Below are 16,066 nucleotides of genomic sequence, written 5' to 3'. Positions count from 1 at the left end.
AATAAACATTTACTGAAGACACACTGTGTGCCAGGGACTATGCTAAAGGATAAATAAGACACAGTACCTTCCTGTCTGGCACTCTCAGTATGGTAGGAAAGATGTCATATAAATAAGAAAATTCTATATAAAGTAGCAAGTGGACTATTAGAATTATGCACAAAGGAGGGAAACTAAAATAGCCCCAAGAATGGGAAAAGGGTTGGAAAAGGCTTCCTAGAGAAGTAACCCTTAAGCTGATTCTCAAAAAACAGGACTAACTCTGGTTCAGCTTTGGGCGTGGTAAGCCTACACGAGCCCATTTCTCCCGCTGATTACAACTAAGAACTCATGAGAAGGCACAATCAGCAACTACCTGAGGACTCTGAAAAGTAAAGGTTGTGAAGGGAGGTCCAAACTTAGAAAAGAAACCTGCACAGGGATAAGTTTCCTGGCCTTTTTTCTTCTTTTATTCTACGGTTTAGTCTGGAGGAGAAGCCCCATTTGGGAACAGTTTGGCAGCAAGGTTAGCTCTTTCTGGTCCAGGGAACTGAGAAAAGGAGTCTTTGTGAGTTGGAAAATGAGAGGAGCCGAGGTGGGTGGTGGGTGGGGAGAGGTGAGAGCTAAAGAAGGGGATCCCTAATTTTGTGTATGAACTACACAAGTCTTGGGTTCACTCCTGGGTTGCACTTGTGTCAAGAGACCCAAAGCAGCCTAGAAAAGGTTTTGACAACTGATCTGAGTCAACCCATGGCCCAAGTCCAGATTAACCCCTGAGTGGCACATGTTCAGGACAGACCAAGCAGCATACACAGGCTTTAAAAACTGAACTGAGATTGCAACCATCACCCACAGAAGGCAATAGAAAACTTGCAATGTAAACTTAACCAGGCTGATTGCCTGCTTTAAAAAACATACATTCTCCAGAGAAGGACTTTAACACCATCCAGAGTCTGCACAAGGTAACTGTCACAATGTTCAGGATACAATAGAAAATTACCTGTTATTCAAAGAACCAGGAAAATGTGACCAAATCCCATTGGAAAAGACAATCAACAAATACCAACCCTGAGATAATGCTGATGTTATACTTTTCAGATGAAGACTTTAGAGCAGTTACTATGTGTTTCAGGAGGTAAAGATAAACACGTTTGAGATAAATGTAAAGGTAGACATTTTCAGCAGAGAAACAGAAACTGAAAAAGAACCAAGTGGAAATTTCAAACTGACAGGTACAGTATCTGAAATAAAAATATTCATTGGATAGGTGCAATAGCAAAATGGAGATGACAATAGAAAGAGGCAGTGAACTTGAAAATAGATAAATCAATAAATTATCCAAACTGAAGAGCAGAGGGGGAAAAGATTGGAAAAAATAGAACATATGAGCATTATGGGCATCTGCAATAATATCAAAAGGTCTAATAAACGAGTTATTAGAGTCTCCTGGAAAGAGGAGAAAAACATTGAGGCAGAAAGGTTATTTGAAAAAGTAAAGGCCAAAAACTTGCCAAATTTGGTGAAAGACATATATTTACAGATCCCGGAAGCTTGGTGAACTTAAACAGTTAAATTAAAACAACACGACACCTAGAAACAGAAACTTTAGAATCAAACTGCTGTAAGCCAAAGATAAAGAAGAAAACCCTGAAAGCAGCCAGGGAAAAATGAAACTTTACACAGAGAAGAGCAATGACTTGAATGACTGCAAAGTCCAGGGTAGCCAGAAGATACAGAAACATCTTTAAGTGCTGAAATACAAGTACTGTGAACTCAGAAGCCAGTATCACCCAGTGAATTCAAGACTAAAGGTGAAAATAAAGACATTCTCAAATGAAGGAAAACTTAGAAAGCTATTGTCAGCAGGCCTGCTGAAGAAAGCTTTTTATGACGAAGGAAAGAATACCAAAGGAAACCTAGATGTTCAGGAATGAAGAAAGAGCAACAGAAAATGTAATGACCTAGGTACATATATAATAAAAGACTATTTTTTTCTTCAATTCTTTAAATTATGGGTTTTGAAAGACAGGCAGGTGATTAGGGGAGACTAAGCTACTGTGACAAAATTCAGTGATTTAGGGCCGGCCAAGTGGCTCAGTTGGTTAAGAGTGGGAACTCTAAGCAACAGTATAGCTGGTTTGATTCCCACATGGGCCAGTGAGCTGCGCCTGAGATGAGCTGCTGCTGAGCTCCCAACAGGTGGCAGGATGGCTCAGCTGGTGAGAGCACGTGCTCCTAACAAGGTTTCCACTTTGACTCCCACATGGGATGGGAGGCTACCCCCACTTGCAACTAAGATTGAACACAGCACCTTGAGCTGAGCGGCTGCGAGCTGCTGATGGGCGGTCATATGGCAACTGGACTTGGAGCTGAGCTAGCTGTGCCCTCTACAACTAAGATTGAAGAACAACAACTTGGCTGTTTCCCTTTCCCAATTCCCCTACACTGTTCCTCTTCCCCAATTCCCCCAATAAAATCTTAAAAAAAAATTCAGTGATTTAAAAAACAGATTTTTTCAGAGGGGAGCATTCCAGGATGATAGGTAGGGCAGCTCTACTCCACACATTATTTAGAGACCCAGGCTCCTTCCATATTATGGGTCTGCAGTGTCCTAGGGCTCTGTCATCATCTATATGGTTAAAATTCTGTCACAGCCATGTCCAAGTCCCAGCTGAGGAAGTTGTAAGATGGGAGTGTTTTAAAGTCCTAGCCCTTTCTGCTCACATTCTATTGACATCCTTAATTGCAAATTCAGCTTGAAGTGGGGCAGTCATGCATTGGGTTATAACAATCACTTAGGAAGAAGGAGTAAATAGATTTTGGTAAGTAGCTAGCAGCCTCTACCACAGAAGGTAAAAGAGAAAGGAGGCTTTTTTTTTTTTTAAAGATTTTATTGGGGAATTGGGGGAGGGGAAAAGACAAGTTGCTGTCCTTTTGTTCTTCAGTTTAGTTGTGGAGGACGTCGCTTCACTGGCCCATGTTGGTATTATCATTGCGCTCTTCCTGGGTGAGGCAGTCACTCACTGGCCATTGGACGGCCGCTTACGGCGGGCGGCTCACAGCAGCTCACGAAAGCTCACGATGGCTGCCGGCCAGCCCCACTGCAGCCTACGCCGTCGCCAGCGACTCACAGCAGCCCAGCTCCAGGTCAAGCTGTTGTTCACCATCTTAGCTGTCACTGGCCCTCATGTGGGATCCGAACTGGGGCACTGCTGCTCAGAGCTGGCTTCCCAAGTCAACTCCTAACCAATGCGCCACTCAGCCAGCCTGAAAGGAGGCATTTTTAACAGGGGACAATATGATCAAAGGTAAGTGAGAAATAACAGAAAAAGAAGTGAGAAATAACATGTGGTATGTAAAGAAGTAGTAGCAATTTTGATTTTAGAATGTAAATAATGAGATAGGGATAACAAGAGATGAAGCTAGAGAGGTGGGAAGCAGAAGATGAAGTTGGATTTTATTCTCAGGGAATTGAAAGGTTTTATGTAGCAGATTTGCATTTCGGTTGGATACTTATGGGTGAAAGTTTTAAAAGTAGGTTATGATAATAGTATAGACTAGAGGTCTGATTTTAGAAGTATCTGTGGAAGTAAAATTGGCAGGACTTGGTGATAAACTAAGGAGAGAAAGAAGGAAGCATCAAGACAGGACCTCAGATTCCTTATAGAGATGACTGGTACCAGCATGGAATATCAGAGTAGGAGCAGATTTACTGGAAAAAGATGAGTTCAGTTTCAGGTGATAAGGATGAAATATTGTGAAGCTTGAATTCCTACAAAATATTTTTGATTTTATTAAATCTAAGTGTGCCAGTAGAAGTGTGTTGCTCAAGTCCAAACTCCATTGTATGGCATATGACGCCCTTTACAATCAGGACCTAACCTACCTCTCGCATATCATCTTCCATTCTCTTTTGTTTTAACCACATCAAACTTTTCTCAAAGAGATCTTTTCTGACTGAAATCTAAAACAGATTTCCTTAAATCATAGAATTCTACTTTCTCAGGTAAATTGTGAAAGGATTAAAGACCAAGTGATGGGCTGGAGAGATGGGGCAAGGGAAATGATAATGAGACTCAGGTTTATAATGTGGGAGCCTAAATGGATGAGAGAGAATCAGATGGAAAAGAACATTTCAGATAGACGACAAAGGAAAATGTTTATACATTTTGAGGCTGTGGTCTGTTTGGTCAAAGAGCAAAAGGAAACAAAAAGCTGGAGTCGGATAAAGAAGGCCTTTCCTTCTCTGCTGGCATAACTTTACTCAGGGATTCTGTAAATCGATGCCCTGCTCCACTTCCCTACAACAATGGAATTATTCGCAGGGATTAGGAAGGGAGTGTGCGTGAAGCCGCAGCTTTGGTTCCAGATTTTTTTCCTGGAGTTACTGGTATAGTGCTCACGTACAGCCACTGATTTGCTGCCTGACCTTGGGCAAACTGCTACTTATTCTCTATGACTTATCTCTATCCCCTTATCTGTAAAACGAGGATGACATGGAATTTACAGTGCTGTTATGACGAATAAAGGAGAGAGTACACGTGAAAGCTTACATGTGAGGTTCAACAAATGTTAAGCGACAGATGAACGACAGATCAATAGACGACAGATCTCGAAAGAGTGAGGGCAGGAATTTTAGAAAGTTATATAAGGGACTCCCTTTGCTCCCCACAAAGACCCGGGGAGCGGACGCGAAGCCGTACCTTGCAATTCTTGGCCCGTATTTCTTCATAACGGTTCGGCCGCAGCTCACCTAGTGAGTCATCGGATCCTAGGCTGCAGCTCCAGCTCGCTCCGCCACGGGGCGCCAGCCTGCGGGCCTCTGTGCGCTTAACTAAGTGTGATGCTGACGTCAGAGCACGGCGTCCAGTCTCCTAGGCAACCACATCAACTTCCGGTTTGTGGCGAGGCCTTGGTTGGCAAGAGACCACATTTCCGCCACGTGACCTGCGCAGGCGCTGTGCGCGCAGGAGGGCGTGCGTCTGCCGCCTGCAATAACCTGGCGTCTTCCAAAGTTCGACTTCCCGGCCTTCACTAGGGGCCGCCCACGAGGAGGTGGCGCCAGCCGGGACGGCCAGGTCTGGAGGAGGCGCGGAGCCAGGACTTGGTTCGGAGCTTCGGAGGCTCCGCTGAGAAGCCGGGCGGCAGCAAGACCGCTTCTTCCGAGCCGCCGAGCTGGAGGTGGAAATGGAACTCCGTGAGGCCGGGACTCCGGCTGCCGGTCAGGGGCTCCTCCAGGCCGAGTCCCCGGCAGAGAATGAGCCGGAGGCGGTGGCGGTCTCCCGGCGGAGCGGCGAGGCTGGGAGTCTACTGCACTGGTTCATCACCGTGATCCTGTGTGCCTCCTTTCTGGGGCTGGTGAGAACCGGGGCTGGACCCCTCCCAGGCCGGGGCGTGAGCAGGCGTCCTGTAGAGAACCATGCGAGTCTCGCCTCCCCTAGTTGCAAACTGTGTGACCTGAGGCGCGTTAATTGGCCCGAGCCTCAGTTTCGCAATCTGGGAAATGGTCACAGTTTTAACCTGGGAGGGATATTGTCACGTGCGAAATTGATTTTCCTAATATATTTCCCAGCTCCAGCAAACCTTCCTACCTCTCCTCCATGGGGTGGGGTGATGACAAAAGGTGTTGTCAGGTCTATAGCCCCCACCCGCTCCCACCCAACCCCCAAATTATTTACACAAAGTTGTTTTTCTGGGATTTCCTCTTCCTCGTCTCACCAAAATTCATGCAACCCCTTATTTTTGCAGATAGGGAAATAGAGTCAGAGAGGGAAAGTGACTTTTCTGGATGACACAGCTCGTTAAGTGGTAGAGCCAGGAATAATATCTCTTATTCTGCCCACAATCCTACCAAAAACACACCTTCAGCTCCTTCAGTGTTTTTCCTAGAGCAAACTGGAAGGCTAAAAGTGCCTTTTGCCAAACCATTTGGCCTTGCTATTCCCTTATTTCTGGAAACCTCTGCCTTATCACTTGTCTTGAATATTGAAATCCTGGGGAGTTGGGAGGGTGAGTCCTCTGAGGAGAGTAACTTCTGTTCATGTGGCGTGTTTCTCTGAGCCACAACTGATTCTTAGAATATTTTTTATTTGAAAAAGAAAAATTATTGCAGATGCTTGGTGAACCCTAACCCTGACTGTGTGTGCCGGGTCCTGTTGTAAGTGCTTTGAAGGCAGCAACTAATTTGATTATAGCTGAAGCTCAGCCTTCCTTCCACAGTGCGTGCTCCGCGCCTGTGCCCAGGCCTGCCCTTAGAGACTGCTCCAGCTTGGGCAGGGGGCGCACCCCAGCGTTTAGAGCAGAGCAGTGCAATTAGAATAAATTATTCTTGAAATGCAGACCAATTAGAAACATTTTTAAAGTATCCAACCAATTTCCTCTGAAAGCCAGCTGTAACTCTAATTCTTCCTAACTACATTGTCTTGGAGTAAAATTTTATTTTTAAAGTCACTGTATACATGTGTGCGTAATATTTTCTAAGAAAGCCTTACAGACTGTACTTCTGAGGGCTTGGGGTCTTTGAAGAGAAACGTGGATTTAGAAACTTTTACATGGTTTATCTCCTGTGTGTTTTATATGTGTAATTCAGAGGAAGAACCCCATGTGCATCCAGAAATACTTTTGATAATTAAAATTTTTAACATCTAAATTCTTGTGTTATTTGTGAATGTAGTATATTTAAAGATATACAAAACTTTCAAAAATTATTTTAATGTTCCATTTTACCAACTGTTAATACAAAATAGTCTTTTACGGTATTGCTAAAAAAGGAAGCAATTGTAGCAAAAAGCCAAAAGAATTAAATAATTTTTTAAACATTGAGAGTTGTCAAAACTAGAACAGTAGGAGGTGGCACACCAGAAATAGGAGTCTATAACTCTAGCAGTACTAACATGGTCATCGTGAATTTTTCCTGACTGGAACTTAAAGTACTCCCCTACATTACATTGGAGTCCCCTCATTCCTTTTTAATAGTAAAAAAAGCTACCACATAGATAGACATTATTTTAATGATTGTAAATAAATCCTTCTGTCTTTTAAATTTTAAGGGATTGAGTGTCGCTATACTGGGACCCACATTTCAAGATTTGGCAACGAATGTGAACAGCAATATCAGCAGTCTTTCTCTGATTTTTGTGGGCCGTGCCTTTGGATATTTGAGTGGCTCTGTGATTGGTGGAATTCTTTTTGACATTATGAACCATTTTCTACTTTTGGGTAAGTAAACACCACTTTTACCTTCTTTATGACTTTTAAGGAATTTATAATTTGTTTTTAAATATGAAACAGTAGCTTGCAGAATGGTTGACAGCTTAATTGGATAGTGTTAGGTGTCCTAAATGGAAGTCAGGTTTCCCTGGTGTCTGCTTTCATCTTGGTATTGGCAGTTCCAGGGAATCTCTGTTGGGGTGCTCTGGAAATTTAGATTAGTCCTAAAGTGTACTAGCGATCCTTAGCCTTCCCTGCTGTCACTGTAACTTGGGCACCTCCCCTGAATCGCATACTAATTGTCCAAAGAGCGCTGCTTGTCAGAGTTTAGGGCAGATCTGGGGTCACCATAGGTCAAAATAAAGTCCTTGAACCTGCCTAAGCTAAACCCTGGACTGAAAATGAAGGGTGGGGGTATTGAAATGACATAGGCTAAATTTTTGTCCCTGCTGTCCCATGTCAGTGATGACCCAGATCTTTCTACCTCACCCTTGAAATATTGGGTTGTCGGAAAAGTCATGATGCATTTTTGCAATGAAAAACAGAGAAAAATACGTCATGACTTTTTCAACAACCCAATAGATGGCAAAGCTTTACTTTTTAGAAAATAAATTGACATGTTGAAAGAAAGTTTGGATGAATGTGATAAAACTGCTTTGGAAGTCAGGAGAATAATTTACTATTGCTGATGAATAAATAAATAAATAATCCTCTGATTTCCAAAATAGGTTAAAAGAATATATTTCTTTCATTTCCCTCCCTATGCCCCAAACTAACTTATTTAATACATTTGTACTACAAACTATTATACTGTAATAATTGCATTTTTTTTTGTCTTTATTTTTTGCTTCATGTCTAAAATCTATTTAGGTTCTTAAATATGAAACATTTAAATAAATAATTTTGAGCTGTCTGTTTTGGTATAAAACTTTGCCTTGTGATATAATTTATAGTTCGATTGTTAGCAGTGCTATAAATGTATTCATATTAGAATAACTTTTGTAGTCCATAAAGATTATAAAAGCTTTTAAATGAAATAACCATTTGTAGAAGCTGACTCTGTCATTTACTGATTATTACTCAGTTTTAATGTGACCTGTTTTGCATTTTTTGGGAGTTTTAATGATGTTGACTTGATCCATGACTCTGCACGAATTCTGTTTCTTACAGCTGACTTTTACCTTTCTTCTCAGGGGTGTCATTGTTGGCTACCACAATTGGTCTTTATCTTGTTCCATTTTGTAAGACAGCAGTGTTACTGACTGTCATGATGTCCATCTTTGGTGTTTCAATTGGCATTATGGATACAGGTTAGTGAGCCTTTCAGTGTCATCTCTGGGAGTAGGGACTTTTCTGCTAGAAAACAGTAGAGCAGATGATATTGTCACTTGCATCCACTGACCTACTGAGTTGGTTATGGGTCACCCAGTCAGAACCACCCTTCTGGCAGCTACCCTTTGTCAAGTAGAGTACCTGTTGTTGAGTAGCCACAGAGTGAATTTAAAGAATTTTGTTCCAGGAGAGATTGTTGATTTATAGTATCCAAGCAGGGAAGTGCCCATGGGGGAATTACAGTGCAGGTGAATGGGCTTTCGTTTCAGGATGGAACTTTATCATCATCATGTGGGAAGAATTGATGATTGAGTTAATAGGTTAAGCCAAGCTTGGAACTGTTATTTGGCTGAGGAATCATAGAAGCAGCTGTTCAATTTAAGATGCACTCTGCCTTTTTTTAAAGATTTTTTATTGGGGATGCACCCTGCCTTTTGAGCTAAGAGAAAACTGTGCTGTATATTATGTTCCTTCTCTTCCTTTTCTTTCAAAAGTTCCTGCCCTCCTGCAGGAGATCTTCTCCATGTATCTTGATATATTTTGAAACCTACTAAGTAACATACATGACATTTGTTCACCCCAAATCCAGTTTTGTCCCCCTCTTCCCTGTTCTCCTATTATTTGATAAGTCGGGGAAATATTTTATAGTTTAGGCTTAGTTTGGTTGTGAAATTACAAGGTAAAATTGTATGTTTATCTGCAAATATGTTAAAAAGGAAAAAAGAAAGAAAGCCCAAGACTTGATGCTTCTTGCCCTTCACCTTGCAGGTGTGCAGATAGTGTAAGTGCAGAGGCTAGACATGCCCTCGTTTCCTGTAATGGGCGCAGCAGAGTCCTGTGGTGCTCACATTCCTGAGCGTGGGTTTTGCATCTGCTGTATACATAAATAATTTTTCTCAAATGGCTACCAGTTGCAAGCACAGAAAGATTTGGTAATTTGGCCACTATCTGATGGTAATATATATTTAAAATAGTTACGGATAAATAAATATATAAATACCCCCTCACCTCCAGCCCCGTATTAGAACTGTATTATAAAAGCCTTGGGTGAATGTGTCTAGTTCGAGGACATAGTGGTTTACTAGCTTGTAGAATTCCTTTTGTGAGTATTTGAGGTTACAATGCTTAGAGTTCTCCGGTGGTAGTGGTGGGTTCCTTAATCATAGAATTGACTTAATTGCAACATTTGATAACTTAGAATATTATAATCCTTGTGCCATGTAAAATAGACTCATCTTTCTGATAGTAATGAATTTTTTTCCCTAAGTTATTATGATTAAACAATTTTCCCTGTCTTTCATTGGTAGGTGGTAACGTCTTAATCTTGGCTATTTGGGGTGACAGAGGAGCCCCACATATGCAGGCCTTACACTTCAGTTTTGCCCTGGGTGCCTTTTTGGCTCCACTGCTGGCTAAATTGGCATTGGGCACAACGGTGTCTGCTGAAAACCACACACGGGCTGACTTGAACCATTCTGTCATCAACCAGTCATCTGAAGCTGACTCAGAATCTCTGTTTGGAGTACCTGACAATATGAATTTACTGTGGGCTTATTGTATTATCGGTACTTATATTTTTGTAGTTTCTGTCTGTCTTTTTGCTCTGTTTTTAAACAAAAGCTCAAGGCAGGAAAAAGAAAAAGCATCTGCTCAGAGGTTTCGAAGAGCTAAATATCACAATGCCCTTCTTTGTCTCCTTTTTCTGTTCTTCTTTTTTTATGTTGGAGCTGAGGTAACCTATGGCTCTTACGTTTTCTCATTTGCAACCACCCATGCCGGCATGACCGAAAGTGAAGCAGCTGGGTTGAACTCCATCTTCTGGGGGACCTTTGCAGCCCTCAGAGGCCTGGCAATCTTTTTTGCTACATGTTTACAACCTGGAACCCTGATTGTGTTGAGCAACATTGGCAGCCTGGCGTCATCTTTATTTCTGGTGCTTTTTAACAAGAACCCAACTTGTCTGTGGATAGCAACTTCAGTGTATGGGGCCTCAATGGCAACCACGTTTCCCAGTGGTATTTCTTGGATTGAGCAGTACACAACCATTCATGGGAAAGCCGCAGCATTTTTTGTAGTTGGCGCTGCCCTGGGAGAAATGGCTATTCCTGCAATAATTGGAATTCTTCAAGGAAAATATCCTGATTTACCTGTGGTTTTGTACACCTCTTTGGGGGCAGCAGTAGCCACTGCTGTTTTATTTCCTGTGATGTATAAATTAGCCACCTCACCTCTTCGTCGTCAGCAAAAAGAACACAGAAAAAGTGAGGACCAGAAAGCTTTGCTCTCTAGCTCTGGGCTAAATGACTATTAGGAAGGGAATGAAGAAGAAGATGCAGAAAAATGGAATGAAATGGATTTCGAAGTGATTGAGATGAATGATATAATGAGGAATTCTGTAATAGAGACATCTAGAAATATTTTGATGGAGCCCACAGCAGAAGTCTCCAACCAATTCCACTCAAATGCATTAGTGTTTGAGTCCTCTGGTTAATACTGGCAAGTCCCCTGTGAATCACCTTGTGAGAAACCAGGACAAAAGGGACTAACAGAGAAGATGGATTATTTACTGACTTCCTTGAAATAATTGCCAGCTCTAAAGAGGCCAGTCAGAGGGGAGCATTAGCAGATTTTCAGCATGCTTTGGAGATCAAAATTTCTAGGTCAGAGTATAGCAAATGCTAAAAAGTTTTGAAATGTTTTGTAATTCTCAGAGTCTTGCATAAAGAACCAGTGGTCTCATACAGCAGGATCTGGTTGTGAGGCTAGTGTTGGGCATGTGGCTGATTAGGTAACGTTTTATGGCCTTCACCTGTCAGCATGCAAAGAAAGCATTTGTTTTTGAGGAGCTGGGTACTGTCTCAAGCCAGTTCTTAACAATCGCGCCACTCGGCCGGCCCTGGGTACTGTCTTAACAGAATGAAACCATCTAGTTGAATCCATTAGCTGAACAACCAACCAGTCATCAGTATTCTACCAAGGAAGCTGATGAGAGTCATTTCATAAAAGAGCATCTTTGAAAATAGACAGATTTTTATTAATTGCTTTACCCTGTGTGTAGCATTGGTCCAAAGAACGCTAATGCCTCATTTGATTTCTGATTTTTGTGAAGAGGACACAGCAGGGCCCTAGAGACCTGGCTCACACCTTGGTTGATGCCACTAGCCTTCTGGCCCTGCACGTAGTCACTTAACTTACACAGCTCTCGTTTATCTCACCTCCTGACCTGTGATGCAATAAGTGAAAATGAGATGATTTTCAAACTAGGAATCCATAAGTTTTAAAGTTTGTGTAAGATGTCTGCTAGAAATTAGTATGTCACCCCATTCTTCATATCAAATGAGAAATGAAACAATTCATAGCTTTAAGAATGTGCTACTGATTTTGAATACATGTCAATTTAAGAGACTTGATGTTTAATACTTTATTTGAATAATTACCTGAAGAATACATTTTAGTACTGTATTTTATTGATTCTAAGATGCACCTTTTCTCATATTTTTAACATTTCTGAAATCAGGATATGTCTTAAAAATCAATCATTTAACATTGTGACAAAATTTAATTGACAGTTTTTTCCATATACATATGTAATGTTGCATTTTTACAATCAGTATCTTAGATTTAGTGAAATACAGTAATTCATTCAATTATGGAGATTATTTTTACAGATATTTTAAAAAGGAAAAGTTATTTTTATGTGCTAACTTTCTCTGTGTTCACCTGGGATTTGGAGATGCTATGTCCCGACTTCAAAAGCTGTTTTCGAGTTACTCCATAGGCACTAGGGCTGTGGATGAGGTTTCCTGAGGTCCTCTGCTTGCCTCAGTAACAGAGCCTGGGTCTGAGCCTTGCTCTCCCAGGATTTGCTCCTCACTGAGTCTGGTTGTTAATCACACTTTAAGCACTGTAAACCAGATTGCTAGTTTCACTTACAAGGAGGCATAGTCTTTTTTCCAGGGACTGGAATACTCGTATCACCCATCCAGGGCTCCTTCCTGAGCTTGAAATACCTGGGAAACCAAAGTAATGATTAGAAAGTGGCTTGGTGGCCTAGGAGTCAGGGATTGTAAAGGGCACTTCATCTGAGCATGGCAAGGCTGGTGTGTGCTATCCTCTGATAAATGACTAGCACTGATGACAGGTTTTCTCTACTTTTCTTGACCAGGTTTGATGCTGAATAACATCTAATTTCTACCTGATTGCATGTCTGCTTTCTCTTATCTAATTTCTAGAAATTTGCCTTTGTTTTTTCTTAAGCGAGATACAGCATCTTTCTTGACCACTGCCTGTTCACCTTATATACCTGCCACAATATTGGTTCATATTAATAATCTAACAGTTTTGGGCAGGGCTGGTGGAGAAATTAACAGGAAGAAGCCTATTCTTCTTGCTCCTTTTATACTGTATTTTTCTGTTGGCCAGAACTTGGAGATTACCTCTACTTTTATTTATTACTTTCCTCAGGTTGTTGGAATTGAGGCAGTAGCAGTATTTGGCAGCTGGGAGGCTTGCTAGAACAGGGATTCTCCCTGTAGCATCTACATGTAGGGGTAGAAGATGCAGCTCAGGGAGAGAAGGCTGGTAATAAGAACATAACAGAATTTGGAAATCTACACTGGAAAATCCACTTGCGTTCTGCACACCAAAATATGAATGGCCATATGAGATTATAGGCATTGTTCAGGTTTGATCATGTATTTCCATATTGGAAGGATAAGACTTAGTACAATTCCAAGAATTAGCATTCATCCTAATAATCAGTTCTTAAGTGTCTGCTGCTATACAAGTAACCAATACAGAAGTTTTCTTATTACTGTGTAACAAATGATTACAAATTTAGCAGCGTAAAATAACAGACTTTTATTTCACAGCTTCCTTGGGTCAGGAATCTGGGCACAACTTCGCTGGGTCTCTGCTCAGGGGCTCACAGGGCTGCAGTCAAGCTGTTGGGGAGACCTGTGCTCCTTTCTGGAGCTTGGGGCTCGCTTCTAGCCCCAATACTGTCAGTGGTTGTTACAGTATTCAGTTCCTTGCTGTGCTAGACTGAGGTCCCCACGTTTTGCTGGCTGTCACCTGGCACCAGTCTCAATTCCTAGGACCTCCCACAGTTCCTTGCCATGTGGCCCTCTCATAGACCCTCTCACACCTGGCAGCTTAACTCTTCAGAGCTGGCAGGAAAATCTTGCCTGAGTCTGGTAAGCTAGAGGCTATATACACAATGTAAACACAGGAGCGGCATTTACCGTTGCCATATTCTGTTAGCTGGAAAAAAGTCACCGGTTCTGCCCACACTCAAGGGGAGAGGCCAATGCAGAGATGTGATTCATTGGGGTGTCTTAGGGTGTCTCCTACACTCAGGGACCTGCAAAATCAAGGTTCAAGAGAGCTAAAAAGTTTGAGCTGGGGGGAAAAGCCCTTCAGCAGTCACTGACAGTGGTTATAGGCACAGCCCATTGAGTGTACTTGTGTGGGATGGAAGGCTCCCCGTAGGCCAGGCCAACAAACCTGAAAGGGGAGAATCTTCTTTATGTGTGGGTTCCCTCAGAGTTACACTATTTTTTTCTTGACATTTTGTTTTACAACTGTGCTTTTAACCTGTGCAAATGCAGCTGAATATGAAGCAAACAGATAAATTTCAATGTAAATGCATTTTCATAGTAAAGTGCAAAAACACTTTGAGAGCATTTTTCAGTTACTCTGTTGTTTTTTAAAGAAAAATCTGTTTTAAAAATCAGTTTTTATTTTAATGAAGGTGTTTAAAAAAGGTCATGGTAGAGTGGTAGAAGATTAGGGAAGTACATAAAAATATAAGGAACAAGTATAAGTAATTCATAATCCTAAACACCCAGAAAAGTTCTTAGATTTCTCTTCATTTTAATTTCCTAAGTAAAGGGTAAAGGGGTAAAAAAAATTTCCTCCTACCAGATGAAGTATCAGAAACAACTTGCATTTTGTGTCTAGGGTACATTAACACTATACTTGCTGGACAGGTTATTAGTTTAGTTTGAACTATAGTTTCTTTTTTAGAAAATGTAATTGGGAGATGTCCAGTGTAGTAACACAGTCCTGAAAAACGTGTGAGACCCAGATTACATGTAAAATGATTTCTTTTTCAGGTAGATTCATTGTGTAATCAGGATTGCTTTCTCATAACCAGAACTTTGGGTTTACCATAGCAGTGTTATCACTCAATCTTGCCACTTAATAGTTATTAGTAAAATAGAGCTTAAAATTCCTAATGAAAGTAGACATATTCTTCTGGGCTGCCCTCTGTCTATGTTTAATGCCACTTGTTTTGTTCATAGTGTTATGAGCATGTGTGTATGTGCACATGTGAACCCATAGATGTTATGTGTGTTGGATATTTTCTGATTCTGTGGGGGTGCAGTGGGGTTAGAGGTGGTAGGGAAGGGATTAAAAAAAGTTTAAGTATGATTCAAAGTTTGTGAGAAATGTTCCTTTATTGAGATGGTTGTAGGTTTACATGCAGTTGTGTAGTATTTTACTAAAATTCGCTAAGCGAGGGGTACTTGCTCAGTAGGGTAAGAGCTAGATGGTGCTTCTCATGCTTTAATGTGCATTAGAACTGCTTGTTAACATGGATTCTAATTCAGTAGGACGGGGGTAGAGGCTGAGTTCTGCATTTCTAGAGCTCCTAGGTAATGGGGTGCTGCTGGCCCATGGACTGACCACACTTTGGGTAGTAAGGTCCACTGTTGGGGAGTGTTGAATTCTTTAGTACTTTTGGGAATTTGGTTGGTTTTATTTTAACGTTTCTATTATAAACCTGACCCAAATCTTTGGGAATCCGAAGCAACTGTGCACCCACTCCTCTCACTCACACGCCAGGACTCTATTCTGCGTTCTCTTCAGTCCTCTCCATTTAGCATGTTGGCTGTTAAATATTTATTTCACATTTGTTGATTGTTTCCTGTCTTGCAGTTTCTGTGGGAGGTGCTAGGTGGACACTGGTGAAAAGATCAGGAGGTTCCTGCCTTCATGGGACTTACCCTCCAGCATGTTCCAGAACTGTGCAGTGGAACGTCCCATGATGATGGAAATGCTCTCTCTCTGCATTGCCCAGTAGCCACTGGCCACATCTGGTGAATTGAGCCCTTAAAATGGGGCTAATATGACAAAGAAAATGAATATTTGAATATAAATTTATCTACGTATGGCTGTTGGCTGCCATATTGAATAGCACTTGTCTAGTGGGAGAAACAAGATGGTAAACAATCACATAAGATGTTTCCAGGGAGGCTTTATTTCCTGTTGTGCTGGAAATTAATACCTATCTGGAGTCAGAAAGGTGGTGATAGATACCTTGTCAAATAGCTCAATATAAATTATCATGGCACTTAAGAAATGCCTGGTGTTATGGGTTGTGATGGTAGACTGTGGTGTTTAGTGATCTAAAAGCAAAAGTTTTGGCCTGCCTTGTGTGTAAAGGAAGCAAACGGAGGCTGGTGACTTTGGCTGTCAGGGATTTGAGCCCTTTCCCTTAATGCTCTTTGGCCAGTTGGCTTTTTTTTTTTTTTTTTTTTTT

At 41.5% G+C, this 16,066-nt stretch overlaps 1 protein-coding gene across 1 annotated transcript; it reads left to right on the top strand.

The window, feature by feature from the left end:
* The first annotated feature begins 4,966 nt into the window (after positions 1 to 4,966).
* Positions 4,967 to 16,038, top strand: SLC60A2 (solute carrier family 60 member 2). The gene is given in 6 exon segments (XM_019646351.1): positions 4,967 to 5,337; positions 7,029 to 7,197; positions 8,382 to 8,498; positions 9,828 to 11,004; positions 11,006 to 11,042; positions 11,044 to 16,038. Coding segments are annotated over 6 exon segments (1,830 nt in total). The 5' UTR covers positions 4,967 to 5,166; the 3' UTR covers positions 11,203 to 16,038.
* Positions 16,039 to 16,066: the final 28 nt, after the last annotated feature.

This window comes from Hipposideros armiger, unplaced genomic scaffold, assembly GCF_001890085.2.
Source record: "Hipposideros armiger isolate ML-2016 unplaced genomic scaffold, ASM189008v1 scaffold_101, whole genome shotgun sequence".
Lineage (NCBI taxonomy): Eukaryota > Metazoa > Chordata > Mammalia > Chiroptera > Hipposideridae > Hipposideros > Hipposideros armiger.
The sequence above is the reverse complement of the archived record's forward strand: the minus strand, read 5'-3'. Positions and strand labels throughout refer to the sequence as shown.